Here is a 27,878-nt window from a genome sequence, read left to right on the forward strand (position 1 = left end):
CTGCCACTATGGAAATAAGGTTACGAGTGGCAACATTTTCCAGAAATTCTATCATATGACTTTTCGTTTCTCCTCTGTGTTTTGCGCTTGAATTTCCTATTTTGTTTCGAGAAATAAACAGAAATAAAAAGCCTTCAAAATGTCTCTAAGCGACGCAGATGTACAAAAACAAGTATGAGTCCTTTTTTTACCCAATGAAAATTCGTACATCTCATTTTATGGTCATATATTTTGTGGAGACTTTTATATAAACATAATTTCCTTTGCTATTTTCTGGGGTCGAGCATCACTGGTTGACCGTACAATTCCTATAACTCATGTTCTCTATTGTGAAAAAAAAAAGAAAATATTAAATCTTTTCGGGAAAACCATTAAATATAAATGAAAATATTAGTTTGTGTGCATTTTGTGTCTCTTTTAAACTGCTTGCCCTGAGTAGTTTGCTACTACTATAGTTGTACCATTACAGGTTACAGGGACATAATTTTGTATGTTTAATTTTAATTTATTCTGAAGTTATTATTCGTCATGTAACAGTAAAGTTCCATGTTCAACAATGCAGTCTTCCTATTTAGGTGTCCTTTGAGCTTCGGGGTTGTCCACAATTAAATGATGTATTGCTTTAAGGGCAGGGGGTGGAAACAATAAGTGTGACATCACACATACTTTTATAACATTATGTTTATGAAAAATAACATGGCAGCATGACAAGGGGAGGAGATACGGTGAAATGTGAAACTTTAACCATGGGTAATAATAAATTTTTTCAACACATTTTACCAATATCTAACATGTTAAAAAAAATGACATTATTCGTGGACTGCTTTTTTATTTTCAGTACTCGGCATCCTCCATTGATTATGGTCTTGACATTAAATGTATGTCCAGTTTTGAAAGCATCATGTATGTCCCCCAACACCACCTTAATACTAAATGCCTTTCGCATTGGCATCAAAAAAGTGAACTGCTCATATATGGTATAATACCCAAAACAGCAGTACCATCCAATGACCATCCAAGGATGGCGTTGCTATGGCAAAGGAACCAAATCATTCAATAAATTTTCAATGCCTAAATTAACGTTTAAAAAATCGAACCATTGTTAATCCCTCTGCTATTAATTTTGAAGAACTCTAATAGATGGCAGTAAAAGTCTGTTTCTTCTTCAAAACGGAATCCCAGTTAAATTATATAAACTAAGGATTGTGGAAAAAATGCTAGGCTACTAAAACATGACATATTCATGGGTGAAACTTTTCCGGGACTACTCCAATAGTCCTTTTTTTTTTTTTTGTGACAAATCCCGAAACTATTGCTAGTGAAACTAAGTTTATTATTAATTATTTGTAAGTGAAAACCGCACATAGTTAAAGATAATTAACACTAATCATTTAACACTTTTAAATAATGAGAGGTAGAATGTATTATAAATGCTTATTCACCTCTAATAACTATCCAGAATACTAGTTTTTTCTAGAAAATGGCTGAAATTTTTCTTCTACTTTGAAAAAGAATAAATAAAAAATGCATTGAAGAAATATTACTTCTAACGCACTTACATAAATACGAAAAAATTTTGAGTTTTTAAAAACATCTATCTGACGGGACTAGAGTTAATTTTTTGTACAATATTTTTGTGATGGATTAATTTTAGTTGCTATTGGTTTTCTGTGTGTTTTATTCTAATCATATATTGATTCATATTTAACTATTCCAAATTTTTTACTCATTACTTAAATATTTTATAACAGAAAAATTCAGGTAGTTATCGATATTAATCCAGGGTGGCGACAGATCAGGGAAAAGTCAGGGAACTTTATCACTCGAGGAAATATCAGGGAATTTTGAAAAGATAACATAAAATCAGGGAAAATTGATAAAATGAGTTTTTTTTCCCTTGAAAAATGAATTACTTTGATTCCCTACGAATTTTCCGCCAATTATTTGTTTTAAAAAAGTAAAATTAATGAGGTGCGATTATACAGTGCCGTATATTTGTGCATCTTTTTTCCTCAAGGTCAAAGTATTCAATCTAAGTATGAGCTTCCTAAGATTGCGGCTGTGTCTGTAAAGTTGTTTATTTTACCTAGCTTGAATTTTCCTTTCACACATTCCATGCTACATAAAATAAACAACCCTACAGGCAAAGAGGAAGCCGTCATTAATGACTTGGCTCCCTTGCCTTTGCTCATTGTCTTGAAGTAATTAGCATACTATTATCACGATTTCAAGAACAAAATCTTTGTTTTTTAAATTAATGCTGAAAAAATCATAAAAGTTATCACTTGGCATTTTTAATTTAATTGCTAAAATTGAATTTTGACTGAAAATCAAATTTGCTTTTTTGCCATGGTATTATTCACTGTCACTTTATATTACACGAAGGGTTTTTTTTTAAATTCAGATTTTAAAACTATTTCATTTTAAAACCATGTACACATAAGTTTTGAAATTAATAATTGTTTTTGCATTTCAGTGTTGTTTTTTACTAAAGTAATCTAAGATTTTTTTTTCGACAACTCATGAAATCGTTTGAAATTGAGTTGTGGACATAAGTAAATATTTTTATTATTTTTTAATAGTTAAAATGCTGTATTCGTTCAAAAAAACCTAAGTCCTTGATTAGAAAATAGCTCAATATGACCGGTTGTTGAAAGATTTCAATTTCTTTTACATAAATATATCTATTCTGCTGTGTGCAGGTCTTGGGCAGTAACTGCACATTTTTATTTTTATTTATTTATTTTTATTTATTTTATTTATTTATTTATTTATTTTTTATTTATTTTTTTTGCATTTTTCTCATCTATTGTATTTTATCTTTATTGTACATATTTGCTTATTTGGTTTCCGCTGAAAAAAAAGCGAAAAAAAAAATGTCTAATTCCAACATTTTCCTTTTGTTACTCCTGAATCCACCACACATTTCTTCAAATATAGTGTTCACTCTAGAAAAAAAAGGGCAGGGTGCTGGCCTTTGAAAGAGGCACATTTTGAAAAAAGGGCACTATTTCAAAGAGGTGTCCCGCCCCCACCCAAGACCAATGATGCACCACTCAAAAAGTACTGAGCACCCCTCCCCCCCTAAAAAAAATTAAGAGGAGAAATAACACTTAAAACACCTTGCAAAAATTCAAACATTCTAGTCTGCACCATGACCCCCCTCCCCCCTTGATCGCCATCACCACTGACTTTAGTGTTAAAAATGATTTCATACAGAAAACGCACTTGTCTTCAGAATAGGGTTAGCTCAACCCCCCTCCCCCCCACACACAAATGCCAACTAAGCTAAGCACATTTTCCACGCTCTATAAGAACATTTAGCTAATGCTGAAACTTGGCTTTGTGTGTTTTACAACATTTTTCAGGCCACAATTTTAACTACCTATTAAAAAAAAAAAATTCTAGGCATTTCAAAACCCTTTGAATTTTAATTTAAAAAGAACAATATTTAATTACTGATCTCCCCTTCCTACCAAAGAAACTGCTTAGTAATGTGCATTGTGCCATTAAGTATTTTAGTAGACATAAAAATTGTGATGAGTGTAAATTCTCCTTTTTTAAATATATTACACTTCAAATAGAATAATTAACTTAAAATATTGTGTGCAGTGCTTCAAGAATGCAGTGGTAGCAAGTTGCAAAACTAAAAAGACTTTATTTGAGCTCTATTTCTTAGTCTTGGAGTTCAAATTCATAACACAAATGTGTTGGCAGATGTATGCGCTCCTAAATGCAATGCATAAGCAGCTTGGGCCAAGCTAAGATTTTTAGCTCAGACAATTTTTGTGAAAATTTAATATTTCGGCATTTTAATTTTGTGATTTTTTTTAAATCAATTGTATAATATTAATTTATAAAAGAAAAAGAAACAGTGCAAGATTATTTTAGTCAGAAAAAAGCACAAGTATGTCAAAAGTATGCTTTTTATTATGTTATTTTTATTATGTTATAATAATAAAAATATTTAGCAAAAAGGAAAGAATTGAATGAAAGCCCTGTCAATGCGATGTTTCCATTTCAAACGGTTTTTGGGGGGGGGGGGCTGGGGGGGGATTAAAAATCCAAGATATTAAAAAAATACATTTTAGCCCAGTAAGCTTTGAACTATGTTCTTCTTAGGAAACAATCAGAAAGTTAACTTTCCAGAAACAGATGTGAAAAGATTGCTACACAATCAATAGCAATGCGCTAAAATTAGCTAAGCCTAATTTCCACGTGCAGACGAAAAACGGATACAAAGGGCTGAAATGTTAGGAAAATGCCCTATTCCCTCTCTCATTGTTGATTCTCAGAAGATCAGGAATGAAACAAAGATCTCTCCCTTTCCAGAAGACCCTACTCTTTCTCACAACCATTCAAAAACCCACCCTCAGTAGGAGGGAAGAACATGCCTTTGTTTCCTACTGATAGGCCTGTTTGAATTCTGAGAATCTCATCCCCTCTTTGCCTAGGTATTTGCTTCCCCTTTTGTTTATGGGGCCGTTTTCAGGGTGAAATTCTGAGAACAAGGATAAGACATGGGCGTTTTTGCAGACGATCGATGGACAAATAAATTTGCCCCGATATCGCGGCAGGTCGAAACGATGGTTGAGGCATCTTTTTAGAAACACATGGTGCAATTTCTTATTTTTTGAAAAGGGCGGGGCGCATTCTGCTGATATGGAAAAGGGCAGGGCGCATTCTGCTGATATGGAAAAGGGCAGGGCGCTGCGCCCTTCAAAAACGGCCTAGCGGGAACACTACAAATATCTCTAAAACTAATTTCTGCCGATATTGCCGTTTACCTGCACACAGCAGTATTATTTACATAGGTAAAACTACATTACTTCTATACTTTAACTATCACTTGTTATTCTTGCAGCAACAATTATACTACTTGAAAATTCAGTTCAAGATTATTCCTATTTAAATTTTTTAGTTTTATCTTGATTAGATATGTCTTTAAGAGTGGTTTTAATAATTTCTTAGAATTCTTATGTTAACTGGTTCCTGCACGTAAAATATTTGTTTTAGATTTCCTATAATATTTCTCTGTCGATAATTTAATATACAATTTTTACCAAAAAAGGAGCATCTTTTCAAAATATATCTTTAATTAACAGCTTAAACCGTTTTAAACACTACATTTTATTTAATATGCAATGCTTTTCAAGTAGGACAAAGAAAGGAAACCATTATCATTGGTAACATAAATCAGGGAAATTTGATGAACTTAATCAGAGAAAAGTCAGGGAACTTTTTTTTCCAGTTCCTGTCGCCACCCTGTAATCACAAAAACATCTTAGTAATTTGTAGTTGTTTATTCAACAAAATCACGCTTGATGACCTATTTCTGTAATAATTTGCTTCTTTAAAAAGTTCTATTTTCTTCTTTGTTAGATCAACCATATGATGGCTTTCATTGAGCAAGAAGCCAATGAAAAAGTTGAAGAAATTGATGCTAAGGTATGTGTTGAAGTTTAGTTATATATAAATCTTGCATGATGCAAAATTCAATGAAAATGAAGTTTCAGTTTGTCAAAGGAAATTTTGTATTCTTTTAAAAAAAAATTTCAGAGTTTTAGATTATAAGCATGTTTATGTAAAATGTATGTATATTTGCAAGAGTGCCAGGAGGGGAGGGGGGTAATAGTTTTGACTGCACCATTGAAATTTTTAGGAAGGGTTGGATTCTACATGTTTTTTTGTTTGTTTCATTTTAATGGGGAGTATTGTTCTTAGGGGTACTGCAAAGCATTTGAGGGAGATGCCATCAACAGTGGGGAGAGGGCGGCATCTGTTGCTTAAATAACTATCTCAACTTTGTATATGATAGATGTACAGGGTGTGTTCACAAAGCTTTAAGACTGGTCTTGGATTACAAATTTTTTCAAACATTTTTGTGCAGCAAGCTTCGAGTTATTACCCTTGGCATAACACATTGTTGCCAGTGGCGGATACACCCGGCGGGCAACCGGGCATTTGCCCGGTGGGCCGGTCATTTTTCGGGCCGATCCGTTGCCCTGTCTACAAACAGTAAAATGTAAATAACGCTGCGTAAATTCTCTAGCTTCAATCCCTCTTCATGCATGGGCTTGAGCCGCGGATGGAGGGTGCAAGGCCGTCGCTAAGGGTGCCGCGGGGGTGCTACACCAGCCCAGTTTTTCAGAAATGGGGCCGCCAATTTCATTTTAGTAATGCAATAAAAAACAAGGGCAAGTATTTAAAGTTAAAATACTTTTGTCCATTTTTCAAATTCATCTATGAATTGCAATTCTCATTTACTTTACTTATGAATGGCAATTCACAATTGTTATGAATTGTAGTTCATAACAATTTCGATAAAAGTGAAGAAAAGTATTTTTTCAACAAAGCTGTAACAGAAAATACAATCTTAAAACACAATTTGGAGCATCCAAAATTCTGTATTATAAAGATTATTAAAGTAAAGACCTTCTAAACGTGCGTTTCTAACATTGTTTTTGCGAAAAATAAAATATTCAGTTTCTCTCACTCAATATCCCTCGAAGGGTTTAAACCCACGGTTAAAGACCCTTGAATTTAAAAAATGATTATGTAAAAAACTATGACTCTCAAGGGCCGCCGATACACCGACATTTTCTACCATTTACCTCTCTTATTTTTTTTAAATGAAAAATATCATCCTGAAAATCAGAGTTATGTATATAGAAAAATACACAGGCCCCAGAAATATGGTTTAACTAGAAGAAAAATTAAAATGTTGCGAGAGAGATAAAATATTGAAATTAATAGTCACACCAGTAGTTCTAAGTGTTTGAACGTAAAAATCGTGTATGAATTAAAAATTGAAACAAAACTTTATCAAGAGGTGAAGAAGGAATGATATTCAAAATAAAATAGAGTGAAAAAAAAGACCAAAGATCGTTAAGATTATTTAAGGTCACCAAAGCACCAGATCAGTTCAAGAAAAGTTTTTTTTTACCTGGGGCCGCAGATAGCTTGCATTTCAAGCAAATAAAAACACTAGGCTGGAAATGGAAAATTTTATTGTGGAGAATCTAAATGTAAATGATTTTGAAAGAGAACACTGTTGGAGGGTGTTTCATATTTTTTATCAATAAAATAAATAAAAGAAGATTGGGACGTAGCCAAAAGGGGGGAAGAGAGGGATCAAAAAGCAGTGTCGAAAAAATTTCGGTGGTCCATTAAGTATCTCCTTCCCATTATCGTCTAAAATTATTTTTTTTGGGCTTCAATCTCAAAAAAAAAAAAGAGAGGAAAACACCCAAATGCCCACTTTGCCCATAACATCAGAAGATTTTTTGACATGTTCCCAAAAATTAAAGTAAAACCTCAAATTTAAATCTAAACACCACACACCAAGCAATTTTTGTAACTGGCCATAGTCCTTTCCCTATCGATCTACTTCGTTTCTCACTTTCAGATTCTGTATCATGTAAAAGTCCATGTCATGGTGTCATGGACTAACAGGTACACCAGACCTTTATATCTTCCATTGTCCATAACCTCATCTTTCCGCATTAAATATTACCCCTCTAATTTCTCTTTCCGAAGTTATGGTTGTTTACCGGGTGAAAGCCCTCGATCCTCTCCTCTTAGTAACTATATGAAAGATCGTTTATAACTCCGTTTTTGAATCTACAGCATCGAAAAATTTCAAAGACCCCTCCCCCTTCGTCATCATCAGTAAAGCACGTCAGAAATCTCGTTTTTAATGCTTCAATTTCGAAAAAAATCCAAGGAGAGCCTCGCCATAGCTCCTCCTCCTAAAATTATCAAAGATCGGTAAAAGTTTCGTTTTTGGAACTTAACTTTTGAATAACTGTCGATGTCCTAGTTTTTATCGAAAAAAAAAAAAAAAAAAAGCTTACACAATTACCTTTTTAAGATTTCACTTTCAAAAAACAAAAAAATTCTTGGTGGATATTGCTCGAATCTCTCCTTTCCCACCCAAAATCGTTTAAAACTGCGTTTTCAGAGCTAATATTTTGAAATTTTCCCGGACCCCATCTTCCTAACATAATTGAAGGTAATATATAAATGCAAGTACAGTTTCATTTCCAAAAAATTGCCGGAAGAGAAGAGGGCCTTCGAGCCTCCGCTCTCCCTAACATCACCAGAGATCATTTAAAATTGCGTTTTTAGGATTACAGTTTGAAAAATTTTCGGGGGAGAGACCCCAGGATCTCATATTTCTGGCTCAATGTTAAACTTACAATTAAGTTTCTAATGCTAATATTTAATAACTCCCATATGCAAGAAAATCAATCTACTCCCTATCTCTCTCTGTATTGATACATGTGTTTGAAAAAATTAAGGGGTCGCACACACACACCCCTCACATCCCTAATAACCTCCCTATTCTAACTGAAGTAATGTTAGAAGATATCATTACGAAAATAATCAATACAGCACCAGGCAACTTAAAAATACTTGAATAGATGATTACCATCACTTTTTTTTTTTTCAAAGGTTTAGCTTATCTTGTATCAATTGTTTACCATTAAAACACAGAAAAGAATCCCATCTGTTAAATTTTGTTTAAAAGAAAGTATTTAATTTTTTTGAATAGTTTCCTCATATTTAATTCATGTTGTTTCGCAATCATTTTTGCAAAAAATAGTATCTATAGAAGCTATGGGGCCGCGACATCCCTTTATGCCAGGGCCAATTTCTTTAACCAATCCGCCACTGATTGTTGCCAACATTTTTTCCATTGTTCATAGGCTTCCGGGAATTCTTAGTGCGCAAGTCTGTTAAAGGGACCTTGTCAAAACTACCTACATCTCTAAAATTGTGTCAAATCGATTCCCTTTCATATATTTCTTAACCTGGTAGAGCAGAAAACAGTCACTGAGAGCAAGGTTTGAGCTGTTGACTCCGTGCGACAGTATGCCACAAGCCCCCGAATATGCCGCTTTGAACTTAGCCAAAACTAAAAGTACAAAAATGTTTAATAAATTTTATATTCTCAGATCAGTCTTAAAACATTGTGAACACACCTACACGACCTACAGGCTTGCTGGCAAATGATTCATGCCTTTTCAAATCTAATTATACGCAGAACTGGGTGGCATGGCAACCACGGATGATTTACAAAATAGGTAAAAAATCGATACTGACATTTAAAATAGCTCTAGATGATCAATAACACAACTTTCACATACATTCAAACTGTAGCTAAAAACAATAATAATGCAGGAAAAAAAGATATTAAAAAAGTTATGTTAGAGCTAAAAAAGATTGCATATTATTGCAAATGGATTATGCACATGCTCAGGGCCTGATTACCACACAGGCCTACTAAGCCTGGACCTGGACCCCATCTTCCTCGGGGACCCTGAATTTTTCATGTGTTTTTGTGAAAATAATAAAAATTAATGATTTATTAATTGAAAACATACTTCTTTTAAATAATGCTGAACATTATTTTGTCTTGATTTCAAGTGATAGAATAGAGGCTCCAAAGCATTATGGGCCTTGTTCCTCACTTTTAGTTAGTCAAGCCCTGCCCATGCTCCAGTAAATCGTACAAACAGGTTATCTGAAACCAATAAAACTAGGTTACACCAAAAACGTATAGGGTAAGGGACATTTTCAAAGTAAATTTGTCAGATCACTTGTTTACCCAAATATGAAATCTAGATATAAAAATCAGTAAGTAATGTAGATTTAATGCCATAAATAGTGCAGATCTAAAAACCAGGTTTCAACTATTAGTGTAGATATAAATCTGCAAGAAGTGTAGATGTAGAAATCAGGCTTCAACTAGTTGGGTTTTGGTGACCTTGAAAGGTTTGGTGCTATTGGAAAGGAGAAAGGAAGAACAAAATGGGAATGCCTGAAAATAGACTTAGTGCTTGTTGAGTTAAATTGCATTTATTTTCAGTAAATCATCACCAGCGGGGGGGGGGGGGACTTTTTTTTTTAAGTTGAAGACAGTAGATAAGTGCCGACAGTTAATTGTGATTTTACCATGGTGCCCCCCCCCCCAAGAGCAAGGATGCACCCCTCTAAATATTTTAAAGAGTCCCCAAAAGCAAGACCCCCCCCCCCCCCCTCCCAATTTCAATGCCGCAGTCTGTGCCATGACCCCCCTCCCCTGAGTGGGCATCCCCTGAGTTTACTGTATTCAAAAGTAGCCCACCTGTAATTGGAGAGTAAACGAAGCTTCGGCCAGGCCAAAATAGTGAACTGTGATTCAGTTTATAAAACTTTCTGATGTGAATCTTCTTTTTTTTTTAACAGTTATTATTTTTTAAATACTGTTATACATAATTATACCTAAAAAACATCGAGCAAATTTATATTTAATTTAAAAATTTGTGTGTATTGAACTAGAAACTGTAGAGCCCAAACTACTTAAAAGGCCCTCAAATGGCAAAAATTGTTTTATCCAATAGCTAAAACTGTAAAGTTTGAATACAGGGATCCTAAAAAAATTATTTGGCCTTGGGCCTCCTGATATCTCAATGGACCCTGATAATGTTATATTGTATTTGAATGTTTATAAGAAATAAATGGAATCATACAAAATAAATAAGGCACATTTCTTTTTTTTTTTAAATGAAGTTTTAAAAAAATGTATAAAACATTCTTTAAACATTAAGTTAAAAACTTATTAAAAAATGTCATTTAATTGCCTAGGCAAATATGTAAGTAATAGGGGAAGAGGGATTCTTAAGGAATTTATGATTGATGTTATTTAATACCTGCCAACTTGTATGCATTAGGTGTAAAATTTATGCAGTTTAGCTATTATTACACTTTATTCGCCAATCATAACTTTTTATGCATTTCAAAATCGAAGCAAAACTATGGAATAATATATATAGTCTTTGCATTACATTTTTTGCTCATTAAGTACTTTCAATGTCCTAAAATTGCTTTTACTATGCTTTTTTTTAAAATCAAATTAATAATTTTTCAGGCAGAAGAAGAGTTTAATATTGAAAAAGGAAAATTAGTTCAAGAACAAAGGTTGAAAATAATGGAGTATTATGACAAAAAGGAAAAACAAGTTGAACTTGCAAGAAAAATGTAAGAAAGAAATTATAAAGATGAAAATAGAATTTTGATTCGTTCTTATTTCTTAAAATTGCTCTAATTGTTAAATATTAATTTCAGTCAGAGTTCTAATCAGCATAATCAAGCTAGGTTGAAAGTTTTGAAGAAAAGAGAAGATCACATAAAGGTATTCGCTAATTATCTCTCAAAAATTTGTTTTAAGTGGAATGACCTCAATTTCCTGCCAAAAATTGTCTTTCAGATATTTGCTGTAGTTGTACTTTGTTTAAAATATAATTAGTTGCCATTTATTATTTTTAACTTTAATGAATTCATTCCTGTAAGAAATGGTTAAATTTTATACTAAACCCATTTCCATCAAAATAAATATTTCGGTTTATGAATTTAAGGGAAGTCAATAATGATTTTAACAACTTTTTGTTTTTGTTAAGTGCTGAAATTAGTTTGCAATTTACATTTAATATTGCAAAATATATGAAACAATGGCGTACCTAGCATGTGGGACACCCGAGGGGTAATTTGTGGTGTTGCCCCCCCCCCTTCTTCCCCCTACAGGTGCAAAACAAAATAAAGGCTTTTAATGTTCTATGTAAACGTAATAACATGAAATTCATACAATTTTATGAAACAACAAAATTTTTGTTATAGCAAAATTTTAAGAGTATAAATCAGATGATTCAATTTTATTTTGAGAAATGGATGTTTCTTCTCGAAAAATTGCATCCTGTGAGTTATAAAATATACCCGACAGAAGTCATGGAAGATTTCAAAACTCTAAACATAACAGATAGCCTATACAAATGCAATAAAGTTGAAGTACTTAAAGTTATTCTTTTCTCATAGTAGTCAAACAAAATTATGTCATGTCATCAAATTAATGTTTAAAGAAACTGCTCAAAATTAATTTTTGTGGAATGTATATTTGTCAAAGAAATTAAACTTCAGTAGAGGAAACCATTATAATGTTTGAAAATAAACTTGGCTTTTATTTACAATCTTTGTCTTTTAAATTTGAACTATTTTTTAGTCTTGTAAATTCTTTTTTACTTTCTTTCATATTGTTAGGATGTCTTAGATGAGGCAAAAAAACAGCTTCACAGTAAAACTCGAGATACTGCACGGTACCAGGAAGTCTTGAGGAAACTGATACTGCAGGTAATTATTTATAAATACTTGTAATTTTTCTAGCATTAAATTATTGTGCAGAAATATATATTTTATTGATTCCATTTATTTTAATTGGTTCACTTCATTTAAATTTACAATAAACCACTAGTTCTGAACATATGAAATTTTTCAGAGAATTATGCTATTTATATTACCAGGTTGAGTCAAAAGTTTTTTCGTATTTGACCTGTCTTGAATTGGCAGGCCTGAATGTAACATATGCAAATTACAGTTCCTGAGCAGCTGATCTAAAATGGTAAAGCAGAGTTTGACCTTGGTAATCCCAGGGTTCATAGTCCTCCTATATCTCCTGTAATTTCACAATTTGTCAGATATTCTCCTATATTTTCTCAGTAACTCCTTTTTTTTTGTCAGATGTTAAATGCTACCCAAAAATTCAAAAACCTTTGATCCATTTTTTCTTTCTCCCCTGCATTGTGCACTCTTACACTTTTAATGTTGGCAAGAGCGTCCATATGCCCACTTCCTTGCTTTTAGTATTTTTCTTTGCAAAAATGTAAAAAGATTTCTTCTCCAGCCATTAATGAATAAGTTATTAAAAGCATCAAACATTTAAATCTCAATTAAGTTTTTTGCCCAATTAAAAAAGTAAATGCGATTTGGCCTAGTTCGGTCATGGGTTCTAATAAAGGCCAACTCTGGACAAGGATTGCTTCATGCATAGTTAAAGACAAAAAAAATGCCAAAAAGAACTATCAAATTTGAAAAACAAAAAATTAAATTCTTTAATATCAATATAAAGAAACATTAAACTACATTTGCTAACCTCCAAAACATTACCAAAATTTAATGGAATTTTCATGGAAAAGAGGAAGATCAATCGAGACATGTGATAATTCACAATTCCCTGTTTTTTTTTGTTTGTTTTTTTCCACTCCTGAGCACAGTTTGTGCACATATGAGCAGCATATGCAACACAGGATCATATTCTCCCCCCCCCCTCCAATACTTTGGTATCATGTTATAAGGACACCAGTGTGCTAATAAGGTGAACTATGGCGAGATTGGACAACAATGAACTTTTCCAGGCAATCAAATCATGGGAAAAAATAATGGAGCATAACTTTTGATTATTCAAGGGAGGAGAGCCATAAAAAGCTGTATTGACCAAAAAGACTATATGAGAGAGAAATGTTTAACATTGATTGGGAAAAAAATTAAATTCATCACCATAATGGCTTAAACTTAAAACGGACCGCCAAGTTTTTTTAAATCAATGTCTGACCAGCAATCCAGTTGCGTATTAGATTTAGTTTTGCCTTGTTAAAACCACCACTTCTCTGCTTCACAAACATTGCCAAAAATATTATGTAATTGTAAATAAAATTACTGATTTTTAAGTGATGCAACAAATAATAAAATATTGCTGTCTCGCAAGCTATTGCGCAAGTTTCATTGTTGATGACGTCAGCGTTACTCGATCAGTGAATTGGCTATTATCTATATCGTCATCAGAGCAACAGTAGGACATCTTACTGTTATTTCTGAGATTAGACATCTTACTGCTGCTCTGAGGCCACAATATGAGGATTTCACAAATTTTTAAAGCAACACAAATGCAAGACATACGGATAGACCAGCTTTCACTGTAAATGCTGAAAAATGTAAAGAAGATCTTGGGTTGAGTTGCAACTTTTTAGCAGATATGTATTTTTATTTCTGCTTGGCTCGTCTTTGGAATATTTTTGTAATTTGCTATGTATTTCCAGTTTGTTTACAAAGAAATATATGAATATTTGTTTACATTACCACGTTGAAAATATTCTGCTTGGATTGAACTTATCCCCAGAGCAAGAGAAACACATCTAATCCCAAGAATTACACTAAGATATCCTACTGTTGCTCTGGGGCGACGTTATATTGTACATAGAAATGTAAATGAAGCTAAATGCTTTTTAGAGTTACAGTGATATTTATCGTGCAGTTGATTGTTTAAGCTAAATTTATCGACTGAATACATTTACCAAACTTCATTGCCATCAGTTTAATTGTCTCTGTCATTTTCTGATCAAAGTATTTAAGATTGATTAAAAGATTTCAGACTCACAATACTAAAAGGCAGAAAATGCAGTTACCCCTCATTATGTTGCGCTTTTCGGGGGACAAAGGAAAAGAGCAATATATCCGAAAGCGCGATGACATTAAAATATGTCATTAAAAATAGTTATAAGTCCAATACACAAGTAAATTAGCATTTGTTCTTTTTGACATAATTTTCTAACGGTTTCGATGTAGTTCACGAATGTACTATCATACCTATTGAAATTTAAACAAGATTGAAATTTAAGTAAATTTTCACTGTCAGAAAGTTAAAAACATCAAATGGCAAATGAAGACAATCTTTCTGAGCTACCGCGAGATAAGAGTGAGCATTCAAATACCCTCTTATTCCTAATAGACTTTCTTTTCCGTTTGACTTGCTGTAGAAAGGATGTGAAAAGTAAAAGTAACCACATTGTTTACCGAAAACCTTTTTGCCCCGCCAGATCATTCTTCATTTCTTTGATGCAAGTCCCGGTTTGTGCAACCAAGCACAAATCTTGTCTGTACTAAAAGAAGGGCCTATGTTCTCTTCTACATGGACTAGTATGACGCTTGATGCCTTTCACTCGTTGTAAAGGCTCGTTGTAAAGGCAATGTATCAATACAAAAGAAAATGTCAAGTAGTTTACAGACTTTTTTAAACTGAAATATACTGTCCGGATATGTACATTTGGATGACAGGAAGGGCTGCTGCTTTTCCAGTGAATTCAGAAGAATAGCTTCCTTTTGTTCATTGACAAAATAAAGAAGAAAGAGACCTTCTCTGAGCAATACCATATGTTTTCAGAAATGGTTTCAAACTTAAAGCAAAGTTTTTTTTTTCTTATTTTAGGCTTTAATAGCTCGGGAGACAGAAGAAAAGAGCGATATATCCGAATGAGCGATGCAACGAGGGGCTACTGTATTTAATAAAATTAAAATGTTTTAATATACATCGTTTTTAAAATTAACTAAAAAGTATAAAATAATTTCTTTAAGCTTCTTGTTGATATAAAGCCCCATACAGATTGTCGGAAAAATTTGACTGTGCACTTTTAACTGCTATCAAAATATTTGTAAGCTTTAAAAGGAAAAACAAGTGGCGCATGCATTACATAACTATAAGTAAAGGATAGCTATCAATGAGAAATTATGCCTCAGTTTATTCTATTTGCAGAGCGATAGTTAAATTCTGAATGCATCAATCTGTTGTGTGCACTTCATATTTTCCTTTTAAAGCTTGCAAGTATTTTGATAGCTGTGAAAAAAATCACATTCAGAAATTTTCCAGACAATCTGTAAGTAATACTGCATGCATTACATAACTATAAGTAAAGGATAGCTATCAATGAGAAATTATGCCTCAGTTTATTCTATTTGCAGAGCGATAGTTAAATTCTGAATGCATCAATCTGTTGTGTGCACTTCATATTTTCCTTTTAAAGCTTGCAAGTATTTTGATAGCTGTGAAAAAAATCACATTCAGAAATTTTCCAGACAATCTGTAAGTAATACTGAATCTGCATGAAGCTAAGAGAAATTATTTTATACCTTTTTAGTTAACTTTGAAAACACTTTATATTAAAACCATTTTATTTCATTAGTTAGTGAACATATCCTCAATTAGACATTTGTCAAATTGAACATTATATGGCTTAATTGTAGTTTGAGTTTGTCTGTGATCTTTGTAAGCTATTTAAAAACAATACCTTTTATTACTAATTGCTAAATGTTTGATCATTGTACAGATTTCCTACATAGATTTTTTTTTTTTTTTTGTGAGATTATAGAATAAAAGATTTTGACTTAGTGGTTCGAACCGTGAATTAAATCAGTGATACTCAACCTGTGGCCCGTGGGATATTTTTGAGTAGCCTGGTTTAGAAGTCAAAGAACTTGAAACATCAAAATTTAATTTAATTTTTTATAGGTATACCTTATTCAGCCATGACCCCCCTCCCCCCCCTTAGGCTATTACTTGCATCTTGGTTTTGTCCCCCCCCCCCCCAAAAAAAAAAAGACGGCATGTTAGTTGAATTTACCTCGACATTCTCAAGGAAACACTTTTATTTTCATTTTTTATGAGAAAAAAAGTTGCCATATGTATCTGGTGCAAAAGAAAAAAAGGTCCTACTTGTTTTAAAACATAAAAACTTTCCAACTCTTTTACACAGTTCCATGATAAGACTTATGTAAATTTTTATTATTTTTGTTTTTAATCAATAGGCAGTTTACCAACTTCTTGAAACCAATGTTCTCATCAAATGTCGAAAGCAAGATGTTGATTTAGCGGAGAAGACGCTAAAATCTATAGCACAAGAATATGAAGGTCAAGTTGGAAAACCAGTTAAAATTACAATTGATAAAGAGAACTATTTGTCTCCTGAATGGTGAGCTCTGATTTTTTTGAACTACATTTCAATAGGCATTAATTCAGTTACAAAAATGTATGTCTGGCATTTTATAAATTGAATATCTTTACTAATAATGAAGCTGAAAGTCTGTGTCTGTAGGATGTCTGTTACACAAGGCCTAGACCGTTCGGCCGATTTTCATGAAATTTGGCACAGAATTAGTTCGTAGCATAGGGGTGAGCACCTCTAAGCAATTTTTCAAAAATTCGATTTTGTTCTTTTTCTATTCCAATTTTAAGAACATTTTACCCAGCAAATTATCATAACCTGGCTAAGCAAATTATCATAACATGGTCGAGTCAATTATCATAATGTGTATGAGCAAATTACCATAACATGGGCAAGCAAATGAACATAGCAAATCATCCATTATTTATAAATATACATTCGAACCAAATGACCTTTTAATTTTCCACTACTGGTAAAGCTGTGCGGGTGCCGCTAATATAGTATAAAAGCAATGTATTAAAATCAAATTATGGCATCTTTGTGTGCTCACTAGTTGATAAAAATTCTGACATTTATATCAAATCCCTTGTTAAGTAAAAAAAAATGTAATAATTCATTTTCCAACCATTATAGTCACATTTTTACTGAGATCAATCTCTGAACATTTTGAGCTAATTTTCTTCATATGTACTACTAGTACAAAGTTTTAACTTTCTTATTTTTCAGGGGTGTCCATTAGGGTGTCCCGTCCATATATGAGAAAAAAAAAATTTGAGCTACACTATCACAAGAGGTGTCAAAATTTGCGAAATTTTTCACAGATCACGAAAAAGGTAAAAAAAAATGGAATTGCCTGTCATCTTGAGGGCTCTACCGCTCTTTGAAGTTTTGCATATTTTACATTTTTGACATACCTAAACGATATGATTTAAAAAATACAAAAATAAAGTTTAGAAAGCATTTTATTTAAGAAACTAATGAAACAAAGCACAAGAAAAAAAAATAAACAAACTACAGTTTATAATTAATGACAAAAGTTTAGAATTTAAACTTATTTTTGTGTCCAAAATTTGGCATTTCTGCTCGAGATTGCAACTTGGTTCTAACGAAGCCATCTCTAGAAGTAGCGTTAGTAACACTTTGTGAAGCCTGTGTTATTAGTTTAACACATCTTTCCACAGATTGTGAGTGGCAAGGAAAGTCAACGATTTCCAAGCTATTATCTTTTGCCATAATTTGAAGGTTCTCGTTAGAAATATGTCGAAGAACCGGTGGTGCTGTAACCTGACACTCTTGCCAGACAATTATTTCCGTATAATCTTTAGCAGAGAAGTTAATTTTTGGTGTTTTAAATATTCTGCGTTTAATGCTACTTTCAGCCTCTCTAGCTTTTTTTATTCTTCGTAATGCTAACTCCCGAATGTGCTCCCTATCATCAAACAACATACTGACTAGCAGGTTTTCTGGGTGCGCAAAAAAAGCATTTCTTTCGATAACAGAATACACAACAGATTTCAAGTTTTCGGGTAAAAATTGAGAGTACGCAATCATTTGAAAAAGATGTTTGGCTGCTTCCTTAAAACCCTTCAAGCGGCCGTGACGTAAAATTCCTTCACCCAGCGATGTATCGAAGAGCGGTCGTGTCGAAAAATTTCGCCATGAATATTCTTCCATAGAATTTTACGCCGCGGCCGTTCTCGAAGCAGAATATTCAAGGCCAAATTTTTCGACACGGCCGCTTTTCAATACATCGCTGGGTGAAGGAATTTTACGTCACGGCCGCTTGAAGGGTTAAAAGATGACTTTTGCTTGATTAAGAACCAAACTGGAGCGTACACTTTAACCACGTAGTTAACAAGTAATCGCAAATTTTCTGTTGAATTAAGAGTACCTACATAAAGTCTGAGTATACGATTAGCAGAAGTAAGCCATCTTGAGTGCGCCATTTTTCCAGGTTGGCGATTTGCCAGCTCAGGACTACAGAAACCAGTTAATACAGCTTGACAAATCTTATAAAGATATTTTTGATCCGTGCTTAGTTCATCAACCACATTTTTCGGCAAATTAGGCAAATTACCATCCACCGCGCAAAAAGACAATGTCATTTTATTTTCACAATCAGCTAACTGTTTTCCAACAGGTCCGGAATATTCTTTAGGACCCAAAGTGCAACCATCTAAGGTCAAGAATAAATGACGAAGGGGTAATTCGTTGGCATGAAGCATACACACACACCATTGCAATGGTCTTTCCAAATACTCCTCTAAATATTGAATCACGCCACCCTTCCAACCGGTGTTTATTGCAGTTTCGTCACATCCAACGCAAATCACGTCTTCTAAATTCAAGCATTGACCTTCTAATAGAGCTGTAATCGAAGTTACAATTGCCTTTGCAGTGCCACGACTTGGCGTTGTGTGTCCCAAATAAATTGATCCGGGTTCTGCTAAAATTGAGATGTGCTCTTCTAAAATTTCTTTGCGATGGTAACGAGCTCCTATTTTCTCATTTATCAGAGTCTTGTCTTTACGTCCATCAAAGTAAATGCTTTTTATAACAATACTTCCAATATCTTTGGAAGCTTCTTTCCGAGCTTTAGCTACAGCTCTGTGGATTTTGTTTTTATCAACAACTAGAGTTAAATCTTCTTTTGAAACCAAGCCGACATCAGCTAAAACTGCAGAAGCAACAGCAGCAGCAGATCGCGTCGACAAACCGTATCTATCACAGACCTTAGCAACTGTTGGCAAGATCAGTGTATTCCTATTTATCGTTGAAGTTGATGGTGTCCCTGTAGAGGCCGTATTCGTCTCTGTTATGGGATACGTTTCTGGAGAAAATTCACGCATTGAATCGTCATCAAAATTTGCTGAGACAGAATCGTTATTTTCAGTAGAAGACTTTTTTGCTGCCCTTTAAAGTTTTCTCTGCTGTTGTTTCATTAATCTAGCTGTTTCTTTCTTATCGACACCTCTTATCACCATTTTCCTGTCATTTCTTTGATCCAACAAGAAACTTCTCTCATTGATGGGAACTTTTTTAGGTTTTAAACACGAACAAGACTCAAATACAGGGCACTTACAAGCCGCAACGTCGAAGAGCTTCTCAGATGACTCTAAAAAGCACTTCAGTTTATTTTCAAAACTATCACTTCGTTTGCTTCTGGGGTATCGTTTCAAATTGACGTACTTTTCGAAATAGAATTTTAATAATTGAATTACTCGTTCCTTAGTTACGATTGGAATTGAAGCTTTTGTCCAAATACTGTTGATTTTTTCAGAAACAATTGTATATATATCTGAACTGGAAGGGTCCTTTCCATTATGCATACATTTCTGTTCGCTCCTGACAAATCAAATAAATTTTATGACGTCTTTTACAGTAGGTATCGTTCATCGGTTCGTATCGTTCATCGTTCGTTCGGTAGGCTGCCAATCATCAAGTTCCTTGTAGGGTCCCAGTATAGCACAAGTAGTCTCACTACGTCTCGAACTCATTACTTAAAACTAACAGAATCGGCATATAACACTAACAATTGCAACTGTACTTTTATAGCATTAAAATTACTTTGGCTACGAAGAAAACACCCGTGAGTCAAGCCAAGAAAGCCCTCGAAACAAGTAAAAGGAATTAGCAAGTTGAAACCAAACAAAGTCGAAGTCGTCAGTAACATATTGTTGCATGGAAATCGAGACGTGGCGCCAAGCTTCGTGGACGATTCTACTGCGGAAATGGGGGTTATTCCCATATAGGCATTTACAGTAGTAATCACCATATGTTTATTTTTTTTTCTGTTCGTGTTGATATTACGAATCACGATCTTCTTATTTCAGCTGTCGAGCTTTTATTTCACAGTAAATTTATAACTTTATTCACAGTACTTCTTTTTCAGTTGCCATAAAAATGACAATTTTTCAAAACTTTGACGATCGGTAGAGCCCTGAAGATATAGTTTTATTCTATTTTTTAAATTATTTTTGTAATTTACGATCGATTTCGCAAATTTTGAGAGGTCTTGCATTAAGAAAAACGGAAAAAAAAAATTTCGGGACACCCTAGTGTCCATTCATTTCCTTAACCTTACAGCAATGGCACCCCCCCCCCCCCTTCCCCCAAATTCTACAAAGACCCCCGAAAATGAGCTGGCCCAAACAGATAAAAATACTTTTCACCCACCCCTTAAAAAATTTCAGTCAAGCAGTCTATGCGCCCCCCCCCCCTCTCTTCCCTCTCTGGTGTGTACCCATGTATTTTGTCTATTTCAACCCAAAAGGGATAGGATACACAATGGGATTCACTCACCACACGTACCATCTGGGGCTTCTACCAATTTATCTTCAGTTACAGGGGTACAGTAAGTTACCGACTGCTAAATACCCAAGCTTTGCCTTCAATTTACGAGTCAAACCGCACCATGCTGCAGACATTCACTAGTGAGATAAATTTACTTTACCAGTTTGTTGGCACTCTCAGCTTCAATGAAATGACATCTGCCTCCAGCTCGGTTGTTCACTAATCCAGATTGATGAGTTCTAATAAGAACAAAGCTGCAGTCTCTGGATGTGTTGACTGGGCTGCCTGGTATATTGCATGTAGTTCTGGGCTTTAGCTCTGGCTTGGGGCAGTAACTTACTGGTAGAGTTATGTCCTCAAATAAATAAGGTACTGCTAAAAATTCATTATGAAGTTTATATTAGTGTAAAATGTAGGTTGATTAATGTTTTTAATTCCACAAAAATATTTACTAATTGTAAATTAATAAATAAATACCTACTAAATCATTAAGAACTAAAAATTCAGGAAAAAAACATTATCATGCCCTTATTATTCCTTGAGTTTTTCCATATGAAAAAGTATCAGTCAATTCGTATTTTTTCCTTACCCAGTCAAATAATTATTTAGTTATTCGATTTAGATACTTGCTCGACCACTGACAATACAATCCTTGGTGCACTTTTTACAGACACAATTAAGTTTCCACATTGAACGAAGTTTTAAAATCGGAAATACTTTTTAATTATAATTTTTTTCTATATAAAAAAATAATCATTGCATGCATCTGCAAAATTAGCCCATGTTTGGTCAAGGTTTTAAATTGGTTTTTATGAAATTTAAATATTTATTATTATTAAAATCTAAAAGCGTCACTTTTACAAAAAATATTTTTTTTACAAAATACTTAATATTTCTACAAAACTCATTTTAATTTCTTTACAGTGCTGGTGGTGTAGAAATAACAGCACAGAATGGAAAAATCAAAATCAATAACACTTTAGAAAGTAGATTAGACATGATTAGTCAGCAGGTAAGAAAAATTGTTACTCACTAAAACTTTTATTTCAGCCTCAACTTCAATCAAAATTTTAAATAAAATAACTTTTTTTTCTTTTCAAATATGGCCATTGGATAAGAACTCCTTAAAAGAATGTTCTGTAAATGGTTACCTTTATGTTATTATACTAATATAATAGTAGATAAGTTTGGGATAAAGATATTGTGTAGAGACCCTTTCAGCATAAAACTATAGAGTACAGCTATGAAATAAAAATAATATATATATATACAGGGTGCATATCCGGTGTTTAAAAAATTTCGGGTGAGATAAGAGTACATCTAGCCCCCTTGTGGTTGGGCAGTCCCTGAATTACATGTTAAATGGACGAGATATCTCGTCAAGAGCTGCAAGGTGGCTAGACAATGGGAAACTGCATGGCAATGCATAGTCATAAATGCTTTCCTGGTGCGATAGTGATGAATAGAAACACCAGAAAAGGAGGACTAAAAGAGTGTAAGAAATCATGTTTATTTTTTGAACATCAAACAAAAATAATAAACGAGGCATTAAGAGACAATGACCTTCAACCTCGTAGTAGGTAAAATAAGAGAAGTAACATAATATAACGTATAATTGTACAAAACTGCAGATCGTGTTTCGGGGTTTTAAGGAACCCCTTTTTCAAAGCTTTTGTCTGGTATCTTTTCATCCATAATCTCACTTGTTTTGCTTTGAAAAAGGGGTTCCTTGTAACCCTGAAACAAGTGTCTGCTGTAATCTGCAATTTTGTGTAATTATAGGTTGTTATTTCTCATTATACTTTTCAAGCACTAAGGAAGTAGTGTTCGAATTTACAACCCCAGGCGTTGCATCCTGGGCATATTAAAAATCTATCTTTTGCAAAAATGCTGGATGGCCATTTTTGGAATGTCCTACAACCAAGGAATTGACCTAACACCCTAAACAGCACATCAATCGGTAGTCTGCTTACCATGCCCAACTATTGGTATACTTTGCCCGCATTTTTGCTGTACTAAGAACAATAGAAATAGTGTCTTAACTTGTTTGTGTCCTTGCTTTCTTTTAGTTTATACCTTTCACTACCCCACCATGAAAGCATTTCTGAAAGCATGATTTTTTGTCTTCTGGGTGAACTCTATCTCTCCGGAAAGCACGTGAACACTATACTGTTATACCCTGTATAAATATTAAAGTCAGGTGTGAATTTGCATAATTTCCAGTACCAGAATGCCAGTGAGAAACAATTGAATTCTAACACCTGATCAATTTTATGTGAAAGTGGAATTTATTTTCTCAGAAAAGCAGTATCAGAATGTAGTCTTGTGCATTGCAGCATCAATTCACCCATGTAATATACATGTGCCTTTTACCTGACTTTCCTTGCCCAGAAGAATAGTTGAATGTGAAATGCGCTTGCAATTCAAAGCAATTTCTTAAGCTGCTAGAAAATCGCTTCTACATTTGAATGAAGCAATTGCCTGTTGGGTGATATTTTGATAGTTGAAATTTTAACTCCAGTAGATTAACTCTAAACTCCAGTAGATAGTCTTAATTGTTAACCACTTTTTTTCGTCCTTCATTCTTTTAAAATGACAGTCTTACCTGTGAAATAGTTAAATTATCAGATCCAATTCAGCCTTTTCAAAATAAAGCATTTCCCTCATGTCAAACATTGCCTAAAGAAATTATTAAATTACTTACTGAATTTTCGATGCTTCAACAATGAAATAATGCTGTCATGCATGCTATGGCGCAAGATTCATTTTTGGAGATGTCAGTGACTCGATCAGTGATTTTGGATATTATATATATGAGGGTGTTGGATTGCAAAAAAGGATTAAATTGCATACTGTAGTGGCACACTCAGGGGGGGGGGGCCGGACTTCCCTCCTTCCCTATCGTTTTTGCTTTTTTTTTCCTCGATTGGTTATGATACCATGCCTTTTGTACGTAAAATAAATCCTCATGTTTAAAGATTTTTTATAAAAATGTGCACTTTTCCTGTAATGAATTGACCCAGCTTGGTCGAGAAACAACAAAGTCGAAAAAATCTTCCTTGACTTCAAGAAGGCTAAAATCATACTTAAGAAGTACCATGTATAATGAACGTTTAAATGGCCTTGCACTGCTGATTCAAGTAAAGTCACAATCACAACCTAAGGAATGAAATCAAAAGAGAACAAAAATTTGAAAGCTAGATTTTATTCTATGATATTTTGTCGGCCGATAGAAGCCGACTGGTAACTACAAATGAATACGCTGTAATAATCATGTTTTTAAATTTTTCTATATGAGATTTTTCATCTTCTTTAGACTTAATGCTTGTATAACGATTACATTGCTTTGCTGTTTGAATTTTTTATTATGAGAAAAGTAAATGCATAATTTCTTGTGCATTCTGGTAGCTTAAGTATTTGTTATTCAATTTGTTTCCATTAATACTAATTATTTATTTAACAATTTATTTTTTACTGTTCTTGTTCTCCAGAATAAACCAAATGAATATTTTGTATTAAGTTACCGCCCTAAGCCAGGGCAAATGCAAAAATGCATAAAATACACCACCAGCTCAGTTATTCCAACCAAGGACTGCAGTTTCGTTCTTTTAGCATTCATCAGTCTGGAATAGGAATCACATGAGCTGGAGGTGAAAAACCTCTTAAGGGAGCCAGGAGAGCCAAACAAATGAATATGTTTGTCCGCGTATCAGAATATGATATGAGAATGGGACTTTTTTGACTCTCCCCTTGCAAAATTCCTGTGTGCGCCCTGGCATGCTGTAATTGCAAAGAATCTCTTTAGAAATAACAAAGTTTGAAATATAGGGGAAAAGGGGGCACATGTGAACATGGTATGTTTTACTAGGATAACGTCAAGCAAAATATCTTAAAAAATCTCAAGTAATAGCAGTGTCAGTCCTACTTTTTAAACAAACTTTCAGAGCAAGAAATCAGTTTATGTTCCTGTGGTGACAGCTTCTTTGTTTTAGCAGATGCTGATGTACTTTTGTCACTGTCTTCTTCGTGTAAAAACATATTTTAAACTGACTAATAAGCTAAATTTAATTATTACAAACCATTATATGGACATTCACGTAAATTTATACCATTCTTTAAATTTTGTAGTTAAATTAAAAATTCTTTGTTTTTGAAAATTAGTTCTAAGGTAGATGCCGGGGCACTAGTGAACGCAACATGTAAGGGCACATGTGAACAGCTCCCATAGCCTCTCCGCAAATATAAATGTTAGTGTTGGCTTATTATAAGTGTTAAATGAGATGTAGAGATTTATAATTATTATTTTGCTGCAATCAGTTTGTAAATTTATTGTTAATTATTATTACATAATTACTAATTATTTATTTTATTATTTTTATTTTTTTAATTTGATAATTACTAAATAGTTGGCTAAAAATTTAGTGGTATATAATATTTGCGTGGAAAATAAAGACAAAACATTTTCCTTTAACTAAAAACTGAAGATTAGAAAAATTTTAAAATTCATCATCATATTCTGTATTAAACGTACTGTATAACAAGAATATACTTTACGTAATAAAATATTCTTTGTAGTGTTTTATCTTATAAGATGTTTTCTTGTCGATCCATTGATTACAACATGCTATGAAACTTTAAAATTTGACAGTAAGCAGAGTTCTATAATTCAGAAAAAAATATGTTATTATTGACAGCTACGTTGCAATTCAAACTGACACAGTATAGGTTACAAACCCTTGAATGTAATTAGTATATACATATATGTTTCATTATAATGAGTTTTTCGTTGAAATATGATGCTCGTCCTGCATTTTTCAATCCTGTTCACATATGGCCCGAGCTTGTTCACATCTGCCCCCTATAGGGGCACATGTGCCCCCCTGTGGGGGCGCATGTGAACAATTGAAGAAATTTTTTAAAAAATCTATTAAGTATAGAAATTTTTTTTTTAATCTGATAAAATTCCATTGCACAAAGAAAAGACTATTCAATCATGGAGACTCTTTTTCTGTAAGAAATTTAAAATATTTTCTGAGAAATTAAGAAATGAAAAAAAAAAATGTTCATGTGTGCCCCCTTTTCCCCTACTGAAGAAAAGCAGCAGCAAAAAAAAAAAAAGAAAAAGTAAGAAAGAAAAAAAGACATGTCGCAAAGATGTTGAATAATTTTGCTCTTATGAAATTTTGTATTGCCAAAAACAAAATTCGTTGAATATATTATGTGAAATAATCGACTTACTGGAGAACCACATGAATTTGAAAATTGAAATTTGGAGCTACCTCCTTTTTCTAATGGTCTGCAGTAAAGTTTAAACAACCTAATCACATTAGAATTTTTTTTAATGACTTCTCATGTATAACTGTATTTAGAAGCATACAAGGAGAGTTTTTAAACATAAAAAGAAAAAACTGGATTGATGTTATAAGCTCTAAGCATAGAGGCTAAAAACATTGAAGTTGGAGCTACCTCCTTTTTGCAGCAAGTCCTTTAATTGTTGAAAATGGGAAAAAATAAATAGAAAGTAATTTAAAAAGCAGAGTGAAACTTTTTTTATTTGTACAGAGTAATTTATTTGCCCTTGTCTCCCTGTTATCAAGATATAAGGCTTTTAAAGACTTGGAGGGAAATGGAAGGTACCGCGTAACTTCACTGTCAGCACGTAGTAGGACACCCATCTGCAAAGTGTATAGAAAATATCTTCCTTTCTCGCTGATATTCCCTAAATTTGGTGACTTTTCTCAAAATTTTGGCACACTTTAAGACTTTGTATGCCTTTGTCCCCTTGTTATTGAAATATAATTTATGCATCCAAAAACATGTTTTACTAAACTTACTACTTACTTGTATATTGTTTCAATGGCTACTTATTTATTATTATTATACTGACACACTACTGAATGGTTTATTGGTAAATATAAAAGAAAATTTGTGACTTGTATTTTTGGAAGGTTTTCCAAATTTGAAATGTAGTAGTAAACTTCCAATTTATCTTTTGCTTAAAGGAATAAATAACGATGAATGAGTAGTTGTGACTAATCATTAGTCATAGCCACCAGATTTAACCTTCTGGGGTGAGAGTGAGGGGTCATAATAGTCTTAACATGTATATAAGGCAACCTTGTTTACACTGGTGATGTATAACTTTCAAAAATAAATTATGTGAATGAATTTATACATATGCCATATGTTCTGCAACAAAATTTCAAGCTATAAACAAAAGCACGTATTTTGCTTAAGTTTGCTCTTTTATTTTGCAGTTACTTCCTGAAATCCGTGAAACTTTGTTTGGCTCTAATCCGAATCGCAAGTTTAAAGATTAGATGTATAGCTTCTCAAAGCATAATTAATGTTAACCAAGATTCATACTATATGTAACATTCCTTGTTGTTGGAAAACTTCCATAACCATAGAAGTTTTCATTTAAAAATGAATGTCATTGATTCATGTACTCAAGTACTTTTCCAATGTTGTTGTACATTTAGACCTATAAATGAGTTATCTAGAAGATAGAATGGCTTTGGTGTGTGAATGGAATCGTTTCAATATTTAGCTACAAATCTCTCTAGTCTTTGCCTAAATCTTTATTTTCAAGTTCATTGAAGAATATTTATTAATCATTTTTCAAGAGTTATTTATTGTAAAAATGTATTGTTTTGACAAAAAAAATGTAAATAAATTTTTTTCCCAATGCATTTTAGTATAAGTTAGAAGTTTTTGTCAATCCGTTTATTAATTAAAAAGTAATCAATATTTTGTTTTGCACACAACAATTTTATCAAATTATATTGATGGATATGTTGAAGGTAAACTGCTTTTAAAATAAAATTGTCATTTTTCTAGGCTTTATATGCAGTTATGTTCAATTTAATTTTCAGAAGTATATCTGTTTTACTTTTTAAAATAAATGCATCACAATGTTTTTTAGTGTACATTTTGTGGGGATAATTTATTAAGACTGTTGAGTTTATCTTTCTAGAACAGAAAAAGAGGAAATTAGAG

General features: G+C 33.1%; 1 protein-coding gene across 1 annotated transcript; it reads left to right on the forward strand.

The window, feature by feature from the left end:
* The first annotated feature begins 40 nt into the window (after positions 1–40).
* On the forward strand, positions 41–27,721 carry LOC129229976 (V-type proton ATPase subunit E-like). The gene is made up of 8 exons (XM_054864360.1): positions 41–172; positions 5,383–5,448; positions 10,916–11,025; positions 11,113–11,179; positions 12,079–12,168; positions 16,450–16,613; positions 21,804–21,891; positions 27,137–27,721. The coding sequence occupies exons 1-8, from the start codon at positions 140–142 to the stop codon at positions 27,197–27,199; spliced, it is 681 nt and encodes a 226-aa protein (XP_054720335.1). The 5' UTR covers positions 41–139; the 3' UTR covers positions 27,200–27,721.
* Positions 27,722–27,878: the final 157 nt, after the last annotated feature.

The sequence above is a fragment of the Uloborus diversus genome, chromosome 9 (assembly GCF_026930045.1).
Source record: "Uloborus diversus isolate 005 chromosome 9, Udiv.v.3.1, whole genome shotgun sequence".
Classification (NCBI taxonomy): Eukaryota; Metazoa; Arthropoda; class Arachnida; order Araneae; family Uloboridae; genus Uloborus; species Uloborus diversus.